Source organism: Hemiscyllium ocellatum, assembly GCF_020745735.1.
Source record: "Hemiscyllium ocellatum isolate sHemOce1 chromosome 27 unlocalized genomic scaffold, sHemOce1.pat.X.cur. SUPER_27_unloc_30, whole genome shotgun sequence".
Lineage (NCBI taxonomy): Eukaryota > Metazoa > Chordata > Chondrichthyes > Orectolobiformes > Hemiscylliidae > Hemiscyllium > Hemiscyllium ocellatum.
Genome location: NW_026867499.1, coordinates 15,825 through 34,704, shown reverse-complemented (window position 1 = coordinate 34,704; position 18,880 = coordinate 15,825). Strand labels below are relative to the sequence as shown.

Sequence of the window (18,880 nt, the reverse complement as noted above, 5' to 3'; positions counted from 1 at the left end):
GGAGTGGGGTGGGGGCGGAGAGGTTTTAGGGGAAACTGCCATCCTTATCTGATCAGACTTACATGTGACTCCAGACCCACAGCAATGTGGTTGACTCTTAAACTGCCCTCTGAATTGGCTCAAACAAGATACCTTGCAATTAGGGTTGGATAACAAATATCAACCTTGTGAAAGTGTCAGAACAGAAATTGCTGGAGAAACTCAGCCAGTCTGGCAATACCGGTGGAGAGAGAGAGAAAGAAACAGAGCCAATATCCTGCCCTGCGTCCAGAACTGTTGTGAAGAAGGGTCACAGCACTTCAAATGCTAACTCTGCTTCTCTCTCCACATGTGCTGCCATTCCTATTGAGTTTCTCCAGCAATTTATGCACTTTTGTGTTTCAGGTCTCCAGAATCTGCAGTTCTTCATTACACTGATGTAGGGAAGCTCAAATCCCATAAAAGAAAAAAGCAGAAGGGCTGGAATTACTCAGCAAGTCTGGCAGCAGCTATGGAGATAAAAACAGTTAGTTCTTCGGGTCATTGAAAGATCATACATCAGGGACAAACGTTTGGGAAGCTGCAAGAGTAAAAGGCACTAGTGTAACTTCAACATCTGGGAGAACTCTCTCAGTCATGGAGGTCAGACTGATTCAGCATTCTGGTCCTGCTCATTACTTGTTAACTTCTCAATTTGTTGTTCTTGTTATATTTCTACATGGTTGACACATTCCTATGTTTTAAAATGATATTCCAACCATACAGGAATTTTCCATGTAAGTAATCATACATTAGAGGGTTTGGAACGTGAATGTAACTTTTAAACAGAAAGTATTTATTCATACATGGGGTGTGGGCATCGCTGGCAATGCCAGCATTTATACCATCCTTAACCACCCTGTGGTTGGTTGGAAAAGTGAATGAAGGTGTCTGAGATTGTCTTGATCAGCACAGAAATCTCAAAGATGGGTCTGCTCAGGTAGAAGTACCCTTCACTCCCACAGCCAAGTCTGCATTCATTGCAATTATAGACGCCATCTAAAACTCCCAGGACAAGGACAGCATGGGATCACAATCAGAATAAAACTTCCTCTACTCTTAATTTGTAAGTGAAACTACTTCAACACTGTCCCCAACAAACACAGCCAAGACAGAGACAGCATTGGGTTAGATACAGAGTAAAACCTCCTCTACACTTCCCCATTCATATAGTTCCAAGACAATGACAGCAAAGGGTTAAATAAACTGTCGAGCGTCTTCCACTATGACTGACACTGAGTACGTTCTACACTAGTCCTCAAGGAAAATTCAGAACTGAGAATATTATCTGGAACTGAATTCACACCCCCTAATGGGAATGACAGCAACAGAAAATCATGTCGTGAAACACAGATAAAACACACACAATGTACAACAAAACTAGACTGTTATTGAGATCAAAGATATTTAAATGACAGGAAACATTGTCTCCGCAATGATCCGAATGAGTGCTGAACAACTTATTCACTTGAATAATATTCTCTGGGAATGCAATGTCCACCTCACTACTGTCTGTTCAGTTCCCCTGCTCTCGTTTAGGGCTGAGTTGCACATAGTGGCGTGGGGGGTCAAGAGGTTAGACAGTTAAGGTCAACTTAGATTGAGGGCATCCTGTGTCATGCCAGTGAGGTCGAGGGTCGCTGATTTACTCAACTTATAATCGGGGACAAGGGGATGTCAGGCTGGGCTTGTATCAGTTTGAGTTTAGAAGAAACAGATGATCTTATGGAGCCTTACAACATCTGGAGAGGACTTAATGTAAATGTAATGTCCACTCACTTCCACCCAGAGACTAGTCTCTCATTTCAGATAAGAGAGTCTTATTTTTCTCTCAAGTGTTCCCGAGTCTTTGAAATTCACTTCTTTAGAGAGCAGCATGTGGTGGTGGCACGGTGGTGAGCACTGCTGCCTCACAGCATCAGTGACCTGGGTTTGATCCCACCCTCGGGCCGACTGTGAGGAGTTTGCACATTCTCCCCTTGTGTCTGCGTGGGTTTCCTCTGGTGCTCTGGCCTCCTCCCACAGTCCAAAGGATATGCAGGTGAGGGTAGATTGACCATGGGAGGTGCAGGGTTACAGGGATAGGGTAACGAACTGAGTCTGGGGTGGGATGGTCAGTCAATGTTGACTCGATGTGCTGAATGGCCTACTTGCACGCAATTGACCTATATCAATCAATAGTGTACACTTGCTTTATGGTTACCGACATCCAATTACATTCGTGGTTTTGGTTATTTCATCTCTTACGTTATCGTATTCAACCAACTACAACATCTCGAAACTTGTGTAATTACAATATCCAATATCTTCAGAGTACTTTTTCTTCTTGTCACGACCATTATCTTGAACTCTGACGTGTGACCTCTTCATTTCTGCCAAAGTTCCTTATTTGTCCCTACATTGTCATGGTTTTACTTTGTCGAATGTCTTCCTGGCTTTTGCAGTTAACACCCTATATTCCGCCCTCGTCAACTTTTTCCCTTACAATTGTGTACTAAGAATTTCATGAAAAACCTCAGAGTGTGGTGAGACTGTGGAACTTCCTACCACAGTGAATAGTTGGGTTGGAAGACATTACAACTAAGGGTAAGCAACCTAATACAAATGAATGTCACTGTCACCAGATTCACAACAGAGTGAAATTAAAACATGCAACGTCCCTCCATTTCTCAACTGTTCTTAACCAGACTTGATGAAGAACAGACCTTGCACATCAACATAATAATTTAAACAAAAACCCAACATTGTAATTTAAACACGGTACTTTTCCAGGGCAAATTTAAAGAAGATAATCTAATTAGTAGCAATGATTTAAATCCTTTGATCAAGTCCCCCACCATCTCAGAGACAGAAACTTAAGCGGCAAATTAAGAAAGATTTTTTTTAAACTTACCAATTCAAAGAAACAGTTTCCAACAATGGATTGCCAAGCCTTCGTGCAATCCTTGGACTATGAGTTTTTCACAGATACGTAACTGAAAATCTAATTTAAAGGCCGCTACTGAATGTGAATAGACACCCCAAAGTATTTAGCTATTTCTTACAGGCTGGGATTCATTCCCAGAAAGAGCCAACAATTCTTTAACTGGACAGTAGAATCAAGAGAGAACAGTGCCTGGACTCAACAAGCAGCAATGCCTAATGGAAGCAAAGTTGGCGGCGGGGCAAGGCGAGGCAAGGGCATAAATCAAAAAAGATCACTGACTCTCCCACTGCAACACACACTGTCAGAATGCACAGGGGCTCAGTCCTGGGAGTGACCCACAGCAGTTTCATCAAGAGAACCACACTTGATGAACAGATCTTGCACACCAGAATTATAATTTAAACAAAAACAAACAATTATGAATACCACAAATTTACTAGGGCAAAATTAAACATGATAATCCAGTTAATAGCAATGATTTAAGCCCCTTGATCAAGTCCCACACCATCTCATAGACAGAAACTTAAGGCATAAATTAAGGAAGAGAATTTTAAAAATTATCAATTCAAGCAGTTTCCAACACTGGATTGCCAAGCCGTTGGGCAATCCTTCGACAATGAGTTGTTCACAGGCACATAACCATAAATTTAATTTCAAAGTCACTGCTGAATGCGAATCGACACTCTGAAGCATTCAGCTATTTCTTACAGACTGGGGCTAGTTCCCTGACAGAGCCAATAATTCTTTAACTGGACAGAAAAAAAAACTAGAGAGAACAGCTCCTGGTCTCAATGAGCAGCAACGCCCACTGGAAGCAAAGTTGCGGGGTGGGGGAGCACGACAGCATAAAACTAAAAAAATCCGACCAACTCTCCCATTATAAGCACTGTCAGATTGGGCAGGGGGTCAGTCCTTGCAGTGACCCACAGCAGTTTCACCAGCAGAATCAGATTGTTGGGAGCACTGGGGTGCCCGCTGGTGCTTCTGCAAGGTGCAGAATGATGAGAACCTCCGCCTGCACTTGGGGTAGGTGAACGGCCTCTCTCCGGTGTGGCCCCGCCTGTGTCTCAGCAGGAGGGAGGAATTGCAGAAGGTCTTCCCGAACTCTGGGCAGAGTAAGGGCCTCCCCCCGTATGGACCCGAAGGTGGGATGCCTGGGTAAACCCTTCCCGCACTTCAGACAGGAGAATGGCCTATCCTCGGTGTGGACCCGCTAGTGCCTCAGCAGGGCAGAGGTATCATTAAAGGCCTTTCCGCACTTGGAGCAGCTGAAGGGTTTTCTCCAACATGTGGACACGGCGGTGGGTCAGCAGGACGGAAGAATAGCTGAATACCTTCCTGCTTTCGGGGCAGGCGAATGGCCTCTCGCCTGTGTGGACCCGCTGGTGCCTCTGCAGAATGGAGGAACTGCTGAAGATCTTGCAGCACTTGGGACATCTGATGGGCCTCTCTCCCGTGTGGACCCCCTGGTGCTTCAACAGGCAGGAGGAATTGCTGAAGCTCTTTCCACACTCGGGGCAGGGGAAACGCCTGTTGCTCGTGTGGACCCGCTGGTGCCTCTGCAGTACAGAAGAATTGCTGAAGGCCTTCCCGCACTCAGGGCAGCTGAAGGGTCTCTCCCAAATGTGGACCCGCTGACGGCCCAGCAGGTGGCAGGAATTGCTGAAGCCCGTCCCGCACTCAGGGCAGGAGATCGGCCTCTCCCTGGTGTGACTGCGCCCATGAATCTCCAGGTCAGAAGGGAAACAGAAGCTTTTCCCACAGTCGCCACACTTCCATGGCTTCTCCAAGGGACGGGATTCCTTGGCTTTCTCCATGACCAAAGCTTCAGCTGCACACAAACGCGAGTACAGCATCTCCCTGCCGTGAATTCCTCTTCCCAGTCTGTATAACGTTTTCTGGCTCCACAATCAGAATGTTGCAACAGTCGGGTCTCTCTTCCAGTCTCACTGATGCTGAAAACGTACTGAAACAGGAACCAAAAAGCTTGGTTCCTTCTCACAGAATCAGAGTCGAAAATTGTTATAGTACCGATGGATTCAGTGACTGTCAGACACTGACGTGAAATTGAGGACTGGAGAGTCAGAGTCACAGTCAAAGTGCAATGCTGGAAAAGCACAGCAGATCAGGCAGCATCTGAGGAGCAGTAGAGTCAATGTTTCAGGCAAAGCCCTTCAGCTATTGATTTTGAAACTTCTGTCTTCAGATCTTCAAATAATCTGTAAAAAGAGATTACAAAAATCATCACTGTCAGTCCAGGTTAGAAATTCCAAACAAGCAATTCTACTTTCCGCTAAAGATTCTTTTCTTTTTCCAAAACATTTAAAGCACCATCCCACCCTCTCTCACCCCTCTATTCTCACTCCGCTCAAACTAATTCTCCCGATGGTACTGATTCAGGAATTTACAGAGACCGAAAAGTGAAAACATCAAGATAGGCATCTCTGAATTTTGGCATCTTTCACGACATCTAGGAGCGAGTAAGTCTGCTTTTGGGAAGCAAAAAAAAAGTCAATTCAGGATGAACCTTCAATGAAGCTTCTTGAGAAACCACCAGACACGAAATGGTTAACATCTGGGGAGGTGGAAGTGGGGAGCTGGAGGAAATGAGATATCACCGACACCAGACAGAAACTGAACATACAGGCATGGCAAACATTACAAGCAAGCCAGGGTCATAGAGATACACAGCACAAAAACAGGTCCTTCAGTCTAACTCATCTGTGCCGACCAGATAGCCTAAATTAATCTCGTCTCATTTACCAGTACTTGGCCCATATCCCTCTGAACTCTTCCTATTCATATACCCATCCAACTGCCTTTTAAATGTTATAATTGGAACTACACCCATCACTTCCTCCGGCAGATCATTCCTTACACTTGCCTCCCTTACACCAAACATATTACCCACCTTTTCTGGACTTCTCCCATCTCTGGGAAATGACCTTGTCTATTTACCCTATGCTTGCCTCTCATGATTCGATTAACGTCTGTAAGGTCAACCCGCAGCCTCTGGTATACCGGGGAAACAGCTCAAGTAATGCACTACGTTTAGTTGTAGCTTCACACTCACCAAACCTTCCTCCCGTGTAAAACACTGTTTCCCTCCCCCCACACTGTCCATGGGAAAAGCCAAGAGCTCTGAGATTCTGGAGTTGGGGAAATGCCACGTAGAAGTCCTACAATGTGGAAATACGCCATTCAGCCCAACAAGTCCACACTGCCTGTCCAAAGTGTAACCCATCCAGACACATTCCTCTATCCCATTATTCCACATTTACTCCTGACTAATGCACACAGAGGGCCCGTTTAGTTCGGCCAACTCACCAGAACATTTTTAGATTTTGGGAGTAAACCAGAGCACCCGGAGGAAACCCACGCAGACACGGCGGGGAGAACGTGCAGACTCCAAACAGACAGTCGCCCCAAGCCTGGAATCGAACACGGGTCCTTGGTACTATGAGGCAGTGCTAATCACTGAGCTATCGTGCTACTACTGTGGGCAGAACGAGGTGGGGACTGGGACCTTTGTTAATTGTACCACACAGTGGGTTGTTGAGTCAGGATAAATCTCACGGGATCTCGGGAGAGCTAACCAACTGGGTACAAACTTTAGAAGTGCGTTGCTGTAGATGCTGGAATGCTTCTTGAAAACAACCAATGATGGAGATCACAGTTGGTCAGGCAGCGCTGTGCTACTCTATGACTGGATAGTGTGGATGTAGAGATGATGTTTCCACTCGGAGAAGGGTTGAGGATGCCAAGTCATTGAGGGCATTTAATACAGAGATTGGTTCTTGATTAGGAAGGGGTCAAGGGTTATGAGGAGACGGCAGCAGAATGGGATGGAGAAACATATCAGCCGTGATCGACAGGTGGAGCAGACTCGATGGGCCAAATGGCCTCATCCTGCTCCTGTATATTATGGTCTTAAAGCTGGGCAGATGACTTAAGGGGTTCTCACAAACTATTTCAGAATCCTGAAGAGGAGTTGTTGGACTCGAAACTTTAACTCTGCTTTCTCTCCACAGATGCTTCCAGTCCTGCTGAGTTTTTTCCAGTGTTCTCAGTTTTTGTTTCAGATTTCCAGCATCCACAGTTCTTTGTCTTATTTATCACAGTCATTTCTTGCTCTTCCCAAGTGTTTGGAACTTCATCTCCCTGATCAACAAACTGTTCACTTACCGTAGAAATGACCACTACCTCCTTATCAGAGTAGATCACTTTGTTGCAAAATGATTGCCCAATTCTGTGACCAAAATAATTGCATTCGTAATTACTTACACCAGGGACTCTCAATATCTCAGGCAAGAACACAGCCAGATTGTTTCAGACAGTACATTTATGTGATTTGATACAATTCCTTATTCCCTACTTTACCAGGATGTTGCTGGGAATGGAGGGTTTGAGTTAAGAAGAAGCTGGGACATTTTTCCAACGGAGCCTAGCAAGTTGACAGATAACTTTATAGAGGTTTTTAAAATCAGGAGAGGTATAGATAAGGTGTCATTTTCAGGAGGCTCAGAATATTTTATTGCCCCAGAAGGTGTAAAAGTGGGTCAAAGCTTCAGCAGAAATCAAGCAGAGCTGAGAACAGACAACATCCAGCTCTGTGGGAACAGGGAGATCAGCTGACAGAGAAATCAGGACCTGACATCCGAGCTGACATCAGACTACCGTGTTATCAGTGTTTTGATTAGCAGTGCCCATCCTCTACCGTTACTGAGCTTCCCACTCGTCTTGGATGCCACGTATCACCTCGATATTCCGGATCCAATCCTTATCATTCTGAAGCGATATCTCTGTAAGGAGTCTCAGATCAGAATTATTCTCTTCAACATGTGCAGTCAATTAATTCGCTTTTGGTACAATGCAGCACACATTCACATACTGAGCTTTTAGTTTTAATTTTTGTGATGGTTAGAATCCAGTTTTGATTGCTAGTACATTTATTCTCCTTGTCCCTTTCTCTCATTCTCTGATGTTTATTTTCCACATCACTCCATTTCTCACCGGCCTTGATTTGGATTCGCCATGTTAAATTGCCCAGTGTCCAGGGTTGTGCAGGTTAGGTGGGTTAGACATGGGAAACGTAGGGTTATCGTTTCAAAGTAATAGAAGCAGTAGGCCATTTGGCCCATCGACCCTGCTCCGCCATTCATTAAAATCATGGCTGATCTATCAATCACCTCAGCTCCTCCTACTTGCATTATCCCAACTACACTTAATTCCCCTACCACGCAAAAACCCATGCAACAGTGTCTTAATGAAGCTGCTTTTACTGCTTCCTTGGGCACAGAATTCCATAGATGCACCGACCTCTGGGAAAACCAGCTCCTCCTCATTTCTGTCCGAATTCTACTCCCCCCTAATCTTGCAGCCCAGTCTCAACCGCCAGCAGAAAAGACCTGATGGGATGGTGATGGTGGAATGGTTGGGAGGTGTGTCTCGTTGGTGTATTTTTGGAGGGCTCCGTGTGGACTCGATGGCCTGAATGGCCTGCTTCCACACTGTAGGGATTCAATGATATACTGCAGTTATGTTTGCCCCAGATCACAGCACCCAGAATGCCCCATCTTCCACAAATCGAAAGACAAATCCCACCCTGCCCTCTTGTATGTGTATTATCTAAATGCTTAATCATTTCTAGTGAATACAGCCCACACCTCCCACTGCTGCCAGCGACCTTTACAGTGCTGATGAAACAATGCAATACCTGCAGTACTGAAAATAGTAAGGCTTCTAACGATACCAGTTACTGATTCACTGCACCTTCTGATTGACAGCATTGGAAATGCAATGTTGGAGCCTGACAGAAATGAGCAGTTTAAACAAAAACCGACCTAACCCTTCACTAGGCTCCCCGCTCAGCACACTGTACTTACTGCCGGTAAACCTTAAAACACTACATCCCCACAGTGCAATGAATTCCCACTTTCTAACAAAGTCCTGGATGTCACTCACTCAGCTGCTATCTTACAAAAAAAAATGAAGATTTATGCTCCTTGTAAGGGCAAAACATCTTTGAAAGCTGCTTCTGAAAGTCCACTCTTCACAGCGACATTTTTGCTTTCACCAAAGATCATTAGAGTCATGCAGTACGAAAACAGACCCTTCGTCCAACTCGTCTGTGCGAAACAGATATCCAAAATTAATCTCGTCCCATTTGCCAGCATTTGGCCCATAACCCTCTAAACCCTTCTTATTCATATACCCATCCAGATGCCTTTAAATATTGTAATTGTACCAGCCTCCACCATTTCCTCTGGCAGCACGTTCCATGCACACATCATCCTCTGCATGAAAATGCTGCCCCTCAGGTCCGTTTAAAGTCTTCCACCCCCCTCCCCTCACCTCAAACTTATACTCTCTACTTTAGCACTCCCATATCCTGGGGAAACGATCTCCGTTATTCACCCTATACATGCCCCTTATTAACTTCGAATGGTCACAGACGCTCCAGGGAATACAGCCCCAGCCGATTCAGCCTCTCCCTGTAGCTCAAACCCTCTAACTCTGGCAACAACTTCCTAAATCTTTTCCGAACCCTTTCACTTTTCATAACACCTTTCCGACAGCATAACACCTTTCCGACAGCAGGGAAACCAGAACTGAGCGCGGTATTCCAAAAGTGGCCTTTCCAGTGTCCTGTGCATCCACAACGTTACCTCCAAACTCCTATAACTCAGTGTTCTGACCAAGAAAGGAAAGCGTACCAACGCCTTCCTTGCTATCCTATCTACTTGCAACTCCACTTTCAAGGAACTATGAACCTGCTTTGCAAGGTTTCTTTGTTCATCAACACTCCCCAGGAATTTACCATTAACCACATAGGTCCTGCCCTGATTTGCTTCATCAAAATGCAACAGCTCATATTTGTCTAAATTAAACTCCATCCGCCACTCCTTGGCCATCGGCTCATCTGATCAATTGCAATTTATGTCAAACTTTCTTTCCTCTCTTATTCCCTCAAAGCTGAAAATCTCCATCCTACTCACTCTCCCTCCATTCTCACTTTGTTGAACCTAATCCCTGCTGTCCTCATCCTGAAGGGTCTGGTTCATGCTGATTAATAGGCCCACACTCGGGGGGATCTAACTGAAACGTACAGAATATTGAACAGCCTGGACAGAGTGGACATTGGGAAGATGTTTTCATTGGGAGGAGAGACTAATACCCATGGGCATAGCCTCAGCATAAAGGGAGAATGGGGATTAGGAGAAATTTCTTTAGCCAGAGGGTGGTGAATCTATGGAATTAATTGTCACAGAAAGCTGTGGAGGCCAGGTCACTGAGTATGTTTAACACTGGGATGGAGTATCAGAGGTTGAGAGTTGCGGGGAGAAATTGGGAGAATGGGGCTGAGAAATGCAACAGCCAGGATTAATTGGGAGCAGGAGTAAACCACATGATCTTTCCAGCCTGCACCAGCATTGAACACGTCATAACTGGATATGAATATACCTACATCTAGGGTGGATAGGCTGGAACTTTTCTCACTGGAACATAGGAGATTGAGAGGTGACCTTGTCGAGGATTATAAAATCATGAGGGATACGGATGAGGTGAACAACAGGTGTCCTTTCCCTCAGCTGGGGGTTTCAGGATCAGGGAAGCAAATATTTTGAGGTGAGTAGAGAAAGATTTTATAAAGACAGGACAAGGGTTTTTTTTTAAGAGAGTGGTCTGACTGCAGAATGAATGACCAGAGAAAGTCATCGAGTCATAAAGATGTACAGCACAGAAACAAACTGTTTGGTCCAACTTGTCCATGCCGACCAACTATCCCAACCCAATCTTGTCCCACCTGACAGCACACGGCCCCATATCCCTCCAAATCTTTACTATTCATATACCTCGCCAAATGCCTTTTAAATGTTGCAATCGTACTAGACTTCACCACTTCCCCTGGCAGTTCATTCAAAAAACGCACCATCCTCTGCGTGAAAAAGATGCCCCTTAGATCTTTTTTGCATCTTTCCCCTCTAACGCTAAACCCATGCTCTCTCGTTCTGGATTCCCCAACCCCAGGGAAAAGACTTTGTCTATTTATCATATCCATGCCCTTCATGATTTTATACATGCACAGTTACAACGTTTAAAAGACATTTGGACAAGTACATGAATATGAAAAATTCGAAGGTTTATGGGTCAAACACTGGTAGGTGGGACGAGTTTAGTTTGAGGATATACTCAGCATGGAGTTTAGTTTGAGGATATACTCAGCATGGATGAAGGGTCTGTTCAGTGCTGTCTGACTCTGTGACTGACCTGTACTAGCCTTAGAACCATTTTCTTACCTCCCCCCAAAACCATCCACTTCTTTGTTGTTCAAAACTCAGATGAACTTAGCCTTGAATATGTTCAATGACCCCACTTCTGAACTCAATTACTCTTCGTAATATATCACTTGCCTTGCTCATTGCCTGCTGCATCTGCCCGACAACTGGCATTGACTGGAGGGTCTCTGAGACCCCTTTGTACATCCTTACATCATTCCTGGTGAAGGGCTGGTGCCCAAAACTCACTGTCCTGCTCCTCAGATGCTGCCTGATCTATTGCGCTTTTCCAATGCCACATTTTTCGACTTTCACCTCTTGTCCTCACTTTCTCCACATTCCAATATATCACCATTTAAACAATTCACTGATTTTGTTTTTAAAAAAATCCAAACACTCCATCCCTGGGTGGTTTCGAACAACCAACCTTTTGGTTAACAGCCAAACGCGCTGACCAATTACGCCACAGAGACAGGTACCAGCACTAGCCCCGCAGTCTCTTTGAGGAAGCTACTATTCAATTCATAATTCAACTTGCCCCGCCCAGAATTACCTTTGTCTTCTTTCAGTTTTTCTTTTCCATAATAAAGCCTTGGACATTCATTGTGGAGACATGTGGACAGTCTGATCCCACCATCTGCAGGCACATCCATGTCACGAGGAATTAGCTCTCCTACATCGGGGCCATTGCCCTCCGAGCCTTTCAGTGTTTTGCCTCTTACCAAATTTTCTCATTGGCCCCGAGCCACATTGCAGCACTGCACTTGCCATGTGTTTGCCAATTGAGAAACAGACCTGGACCAAATTCGGGAAGAGGCAAATCACTGAGTTCTGAACAAAAACCGTAGCACACTCAAAACATCGGCTTTGTTTACCTTTCCACAGATGCTGCTCGACCCGTTGGCTTTCTGCAGTATTCGCTGTGCTTGTTCTACACAAATGTTGCTTTCCATTAAAGAACTTCAAACCCTGTCCTCTGGTAACTGATCCTGGTCAGTGGTAATAGGTTCTTCTGATCATTAACCTGCCCAGTCCCACCACTTCTTCTCCCATCATTGCCAACAGCCCCTAGAAATCTCCAGTTAACCTTCTTTGTTTCAAAGAGAACATTCCCAAATTGGGAATGTCTCAACAAAATGGAAATTCCTCATCCCTGGACATGATGCAAGTGTTACAATAGGGAGGAGATTTTGGCAGAATATTGTCAGTTAGCAGGTGGAATAATTTTCAGGAAGTAAAAGAGAAATCCCAGTCTCCAGCTTTGTGAAGCTTTAGAAACTCTTTGGGAAGTGGAATTAGAGGAGAATGAAGGATGAACTGTCCGACTGAGCAGAGACAGTCCAGACACCGTCCACTTGTTTAAGAGGCCGGGAGATTGACTCTGATATTCTCAGGACATGAACTGATCTGAGACATTGAAAGAATTCTCTGCATATCAGGAATTCAAACCCCTTCACAGCTGGGGGTCAATGAGAAAATTCGGTAAGAGGCAAAACACTGAAACGCTCGGAGGGCGATGGCCCCGGTGTAGGTGGGATAGTTCCTTGTGACATGGATGTGCCTGCAGGTGGTGGGATCAGACTATCCCCGGTGGCTCCACAGTGAATGTCCAAGGCTTTATTATGGAAAAGTAAAACTAATAGAAGACAATGGTAATTCTGGGCGGGGCAGGCTGAATTATGAATTGAACAGTAGCTTCCTCAAACAGACTGCGGGGGTGGGGCGTCCAATTCTGTCTCTGTGGCTCAATAAATCAGTGCGTTCGGCTGTTAATCGAAAGGCTGGTGGTTCCAGACCAGCGAGGGACAGGGTGTTGTGTGTTCCTCGCTCCTACCGCTGCGAATTTCGCGTTTTTAATGGTGTCAGGAAAATGTTTCCCAAACGGAAATCTTCTCCACTGAGGAAGGACAAAGGAGTTTCTGAACTGATTGAATTTCTAACGTAAAGGACTACGGATGCTGAGAATCCAAGACAGAAACAGAAACTGCTGGAGAAACTCAGCGGGTTTGGCTGTACCTGGGGAAGGCAAAAAAAGTTCTGAAATGTTGTCTCTGATTCTCTTTCCACGGATGCTGCCTGACCTGCTGAGTTGCTCCTGCAATTTCTGTTGTTGTTTTTAACTGAATGTCCATTTCATCTTTCGGGATGAAACATCCAGACTCGCCATGTGCAGATATTTAACACTTTCGAAACCTGTGAAGTGATTGGTTTCAAACAAACTCTGCAATGATTCACTCTTTCTCAGCTCCACAGGCAGAGAGACCTAGGAAATGAAGCTGTCAGTGTGGTTCTGTATTGGTGGGCCGAGTGGTTAATGCGATGGACATGAAATCCATTGTGGTTTCCCCACGCAGGTGTGCACCCTGCCGACTACAGTTGAGAAACGTCGTCAAAAGGAAAGGGAGATTGCTCCACGGTTTTTTAAGATACAAATCAGTGGAGGAGTTGAAATATTTCAATCACATTGGGACTGGTCGGGAATCTGCAACCCACTGCCTGTCAGGGTGGAACAAGCAGATACCCGCAGAGCTGCTTTTGAGGCTATGTGCCAAGTGTTTGGAAATGAGACTTGAACAGTGAGGGGCTGGAAATCGAGATCGAAATGAAGCAGGCACCTGAGGACAAGGGTGTTTTATTTGTCAGTGAAAGATACTGTTTCACAAAGTTGGGACTGTGGAAGGGAATCAGTGACGCTGATTATCTTTGGTTGTTGACCTTGTGACTGTTCCCATTGCTGCACATGTCCGTGTTAACGTCAGAATTCTGCAGCATGGCAGCGTCAGGCACGCACAGGGCCGGGCGCAATGGTTGACGCATCTGTCTCCACCTGCCTGTTTGAAATGCAGCTCACAGCTTCTTCACACACCCCAATTAATCTTTCTCATTGTCCTGAAGCCGGTATACTGTTTGAATTCCTGATCTGCAGGAACAAGACTCTTTTCACTGTCTCGCGTCAGTCAGTGTTCCTGAGAACATCAGTCAAGTCACAGCGTTGTCAGATGAGGGGAAGCTGAAATAGCCCCACACGCTGCTCACGAGCACATTTCACTTTCCCCAACTCACCGCCCCAACCACTGCGGCTCCTGGGAATGGAAAGGTAACAAACACCAAAACCCAGTCTCAGCTTTGTAAATCTTCAAAAAATAAGAAAACTGCTCATCCCTTCGGATCTTCTATCCTGGGCTGACAGCGTTTATTTTAAACGGCTGTCCAGTCAGTGCCGATTCGTTTTGGCTGAAAAAAAATCTTTATTATCTCATCCCAGCATTTCTTGCCACAGAGAACTGTGCGGCAGAGTTCATGCATATATTTTCTTGGATGGTATTTTGGGAATAACATGCGTTTGCGGGTTGTTTTTATCAGGTATTTCAGGTTCATTAGCAGCTGTTTAAGTGCGTTGGTAGATTTGTGGGCTACCATGATGCTGAGAGGGTTGAGTTGTCTGGACATCATTTCCCAGATGTCTTTAATGTAAAGTAATGTGGCTAGGGTTTCTGCAGACGTTGTGTCAGTTTGTTGATGTGAAATCGGCACACTGGGTTTATTGTGTAGGCAAAAGTGAGGACTGGAGATGCTGGAAACCAGAGTTAAGATCAGAGTGGTGCTGGAAAAGCACAGCAGCTCAGACAGCTTCCGAGGAGCAGGAAAATCGACGTTTTGGGCAATAAAACTTCATCAGCGACAGGACGTCTCCAGGGTGGAGGAATAAATTGAGGGGGTGCTGGGCCGAAGGTAGCGAAGAGTACAATAGATGAATGGAGGAGGGGATGAAGGTGAGAGTTCAGAGAGAAGGGTGGAGCGGATAGGTGGTCAGGGAGATTGGCAGGTAGGACAGGTTAGCTGTAAGGTTGGACCTGAGGTAAGGTGGGGGGAGGGAACATGAGGAAACTGGTAAAGTCCACATTGATGTCCAGGGGTTGAAGTTATCCGAAGTGGAAGATGAGGGGTTCTTCCTCCAGGCACCGGGTGGGGAGGGAGCGGCGATGGAGGAGGCCCAGGACCTGCATGTCCTGGACAGGGTGAAATGGCTCGTTGAAATAGCATCCTGATGCAGATTTGTTGGGATGATTGCTTCTGCAGCTTAAATACTTGGTTCGCGCGTGTTGTTTTCCTGAAGACGCTGTTTTGAATTTACCATTGACTGTTCGCTCTACTGTGACATCTAGAACAACAGCACTTCGTTGTTGTTCTCCTCTTTTGTGAATTTTATGCCAGTAAGGAGATTTTAATGGTGTTGTAGGTTACCTCTAAGTTGTTCCATTATCTCTGCATTATTGCTTCTGTTAGGAATCCTGGTATTGGTGGTTTCATGGGTGTTCCGTTGATTTGTTTGTTAGTCTTGTTACTGAATAGGAAGTGGGAGCTAAGGCACAGCTCCACGAGCTTGACAGTGTTATCTTTGCTGATGATTTCGGTGCTGTTTCGTGTTTGTGTCTTTGGTTCTTCAAGTAGTGTCTTCAGAGTTCTTTGGTCACGTTGATGTTAATGGATGTGAACAGGGCTGTATGTCAAAGGACAGCATTATTCCATTCTCTTCTATCTTGGTGTCTTTGGTGTTCAAGAATTCTTGGATGGAGTAACTGGAGTGGCGGGAATCTTCAACTTGGTGTTTTCGTTTTCAGTGGAGGTCTTTGACTAGTCTGTATATTGGTGTTCCAAGTGGTGAGACTGTGGCTTGAGGGGGACTCCTGGTTTGAAGAGAAGGAGAACAGCAACAAAGTGCTATTCTTAGATGTCACAGTAGAGCGAACAGTCAATGGGGAACTTCAAACTAGCGTCTACAGAAAAACAACACACACAAACCAAATACTTAACCGCAGAAGCAATCATCCCAACACCCACAAACGAGTGAACAATCCTCACTCTCTCCGCGGAGCAGGTAAGGGCTGTTTGGCAGTGTCTGTTTGTAGACACGGTCACGTTTGTTTGACGGTTTAAATTATAGGTTTTTTTTAGAAAAAGCGCGGAGCAGACCCGGAAGCTGGTGTAGCGCAAACTTACCTGGGTAGGTTGTTTTTCCTATAAAGGCGCGCAGGAGAGTCCCAGAGATGTGACTTGACTCTCCAGTCTCCCCAATGTTATAGAGATCGCATCGGGAGCAATGGATACAAAAAAATTACATTGATGGATGTACCGGTGAAAGTCTTCTTACTACCGCAGCCCGGATTTGATTCCCGGGCAGCGAGGCCATTTTCAGTAAAAGTAAAAAGTAAGGATGTATGTCTCCCTGGTCGTCTAGTGGTTAGGATTCGCCGCTTTCACTTCCGCGGCCCGGGTTCGATTCCCGGTCAGAGAAGCGGTTTTCAGCGGGTTTACGGGCCATCCATTATTCTCAAATGCGCTGTGCAGTTGCTTATTGATCTTCGTCGTTCTTAGGTGCTGCCGTGTGAAGTAGCTCGTTAAAATAACATCCTGATGCAGGTTTGTTTGTATGCGTTGGGATATTGCTTCTGCAGCTTAAGGACTTGGTTCGCATGTATTGTTTTCCTGTAGACGCTGTTTTGAATTTACCATTGACTGTTCGCTCTACTGTGACATCTAGAACAACAACACTTTGTTGTTGTTCTCCTCTTTTGTGAATTTTATGCCAGTAAGGAGATTGTTGATGGCGTTGTAGGTTTCCTCTAAGTTGTTCCATTATCTCTGCATTATTCCTTCTGTTAGGAATCCTGATATCGGTGGTTTCATGGGTGCTCCGTTGATTTGTTTGTTAGTCTTGTTACTGAATAGGAAGTGGGAGCTAAGGCACAGCTCCACGAGCTTGACAGTGTTATCTTTGCTGATGACGTTGGTGCTGTTTGGTGTTTGTGTCTTTGGTTCGTCAAGTAGTGTCTTCAGTTTTCTTTGGTCACGTTGATGTTAATGGATGTGAACAGGGCTGTATGTCAAAGGACAGTATTATTCCATCCTCTTTTATCTTGTTGTCTTTGGTGTTCAAAAATTCTTGGATGGAGTAACTGGAGTGGCGTGAGTCTTCGACTTGGTGTTTTCGTTTTCAGTGGAGGTCTTTGACTAGTCTGTATATTGGTGTTCCAAGTGGTGAGACTGTGGCCTGAGGGGGGCTCCTGGTTTGAAGAGGAGGAGGACAACAACAAAGTGCCATTCCTAGATGTCACAGTAGAGCGAACAGTCAATGGGGAACTTCAAACGAGCGTCGACAGGAAAACAACACACGCAAACCAAATACTTAACCGCAGAAGCAATCATCCCAACACCCACACACGAGTGAACAATCCTCACTCTCTCCGCAGAGCAGGTAAGGGCTGTTTTGCAGTGTCTGTTTGTAGACACGGTCACGTTTGTTTAGCGGTTTAAATTTAAAAGTTTTTTTTAAAAAGCGCGGAGCGGACCCGGAAGCTGCTGTAGCGCAAACTTACCTGGGTAGGTTTGTTTTTCCTATACAGGTGCGCAGGAGACCCCTGAAAATTCATCAGCGCAGTCACACCAGGGAGAGACCATTCTCCTGCCCCCAGTGCGGGAACAGCTTCACCCACTCCTCCCACTTGCTGGCACACCAGCGTGTCCACACCGGGGAGAGACCCTTCCCCTGCTTTAATTGTGTGAAGGCCTTCAGCAAATCCTCTGACCGACTGAAGCACCAGCGGGTCCACATGGGGGTAGGCCATTCAGTTGCCCCGAGTGCGGGAAGGCCTTTAGCGATTCCTCTGCCCTGCTGAGGCACCAGCGGGTCCACACTGGGGAGAGGCCATTTGCCTGCCATGAGTGTGGGGAGGGCTTTACCCAGCCCTCCCAAATGCTGACCCACCGGCCCGTCCACCCGGGGGAGAAGCCGTTCTCCTGCTTAGTGTGCAGGAAGGGCTTTGCTGTCTCCTACAACCTCGTGGCCCCACCAGCGGGTCCACACGGGGGAGAGACCGTTCTCCTGCCCAGAGTGCGAGAAACGCTTTAACCGCTCCTCCAACATACTGACCCACCGGAGGGTCCACACGGGAGAGTGGCTGTTCAATTGCCCTGAGTGCATGAAGGGCTTCAGCAATTCTTGTGCTCTGCTGACCCACCAGCGGGGCCATACAGAGGAGAGGCCACTCAGCTGCCCTGAGTGTGGCAAGAGGTTCACATATTCCAGCAACTTGTGAACACACCAGCGGTGGCACCGGTGCTCCCAACAATCAGATTCCGCCAGTGACACTACTGTGGACTAAACCTTCTGCCCCAGTCTGACAATGGGTGCAGTGGGAAAGTTGGTGGACTTTTTAAAAATGAAAATTTCTGGACTGCACATTGCCTCGCACCCCAATTGCAACCCCACGGTATGTGGTTTGCACAGCTTCCTCATAGAGCCATGGACCGGGTTTGATACTACTCTTGGCGTGACTGTCTGTGTGGAGTTTTTACGTTGTCCTGCCTTGACTGCGTGGGTTTCCTTAGGGTGTTCCAGTTTGCTCCCACAATACAAAGATGTACAATTTAGGGTGAGTTAGCCGAGCTAAATTGTCCATAGTGTTCAGGGATATGTAAGTGTGGTGCACTCGTCAGGGGTAAATGTAGACTGGTCAAGAGTGTGGTGCTGGAAAAGCACAGCAGGTCAGGCAGCATCTGAGGCGCAGGAGAATCGATGTTTTGGGCATGAGTCCTTCATCAGGAATGATTCCTGAAACATTGATTCTCCTGCTCTTCGGATGCTGCGTGATCTGCT

The 18,880-nt window shown here is 46.0% G+C and overlaps 2 protein-coding genes and 1 non-coding gene across 3 annotated transcripts; 1 reads left to right on the top strand and 2 right to left on the bottom strand.

Moving 5' to 3' along the window:
- Positions 1 to 4,185: 4,185 nt before the first annotated feature.
- On the bottom strand, positions 4,186 to 4,800 carry LOC132808080 (zinc finger protein 664-like). Its single transcript, XM_060821989.1, has one exon. It carries the CDS (start codon positions 4,798 to 4,800, stop codon positions 4,186 to 4,188), a length of 615 nt encoding a protein of 204 aa, XP_060677972.1.
- A 177-nt stretch (positions 4,801 to 4,977) lies between these two features.
- Positions 4,978 to 18,320, top strand: LOC132808075 (zinc finger protein 664-like). The gene is made up of 3 exons (XM_060821982.1): positions 4,978 to 4,992; positions 17,628 to 17,828; positions 18,078 to 18,320. The coding sequence occupies exons 1-3, from the start codon at positions 4,978 to 4,980 to the stop codon at positions 18,318 to 18,320; spliced, it is 459 nt and encodes a 152-aa protein (XP_060677965.1).
- trnan-guu (transfer RNA asparagine (anticodon GUU)) lies at positions 11,623 to 11,696 on the bottom strand. The gene has a single exon. It is a non-coding gene; the product is annotated as a tRNA-Asn (tRNA).
- Positions 18,321 to 18,880: the final 560 nt, after the last annotated feature.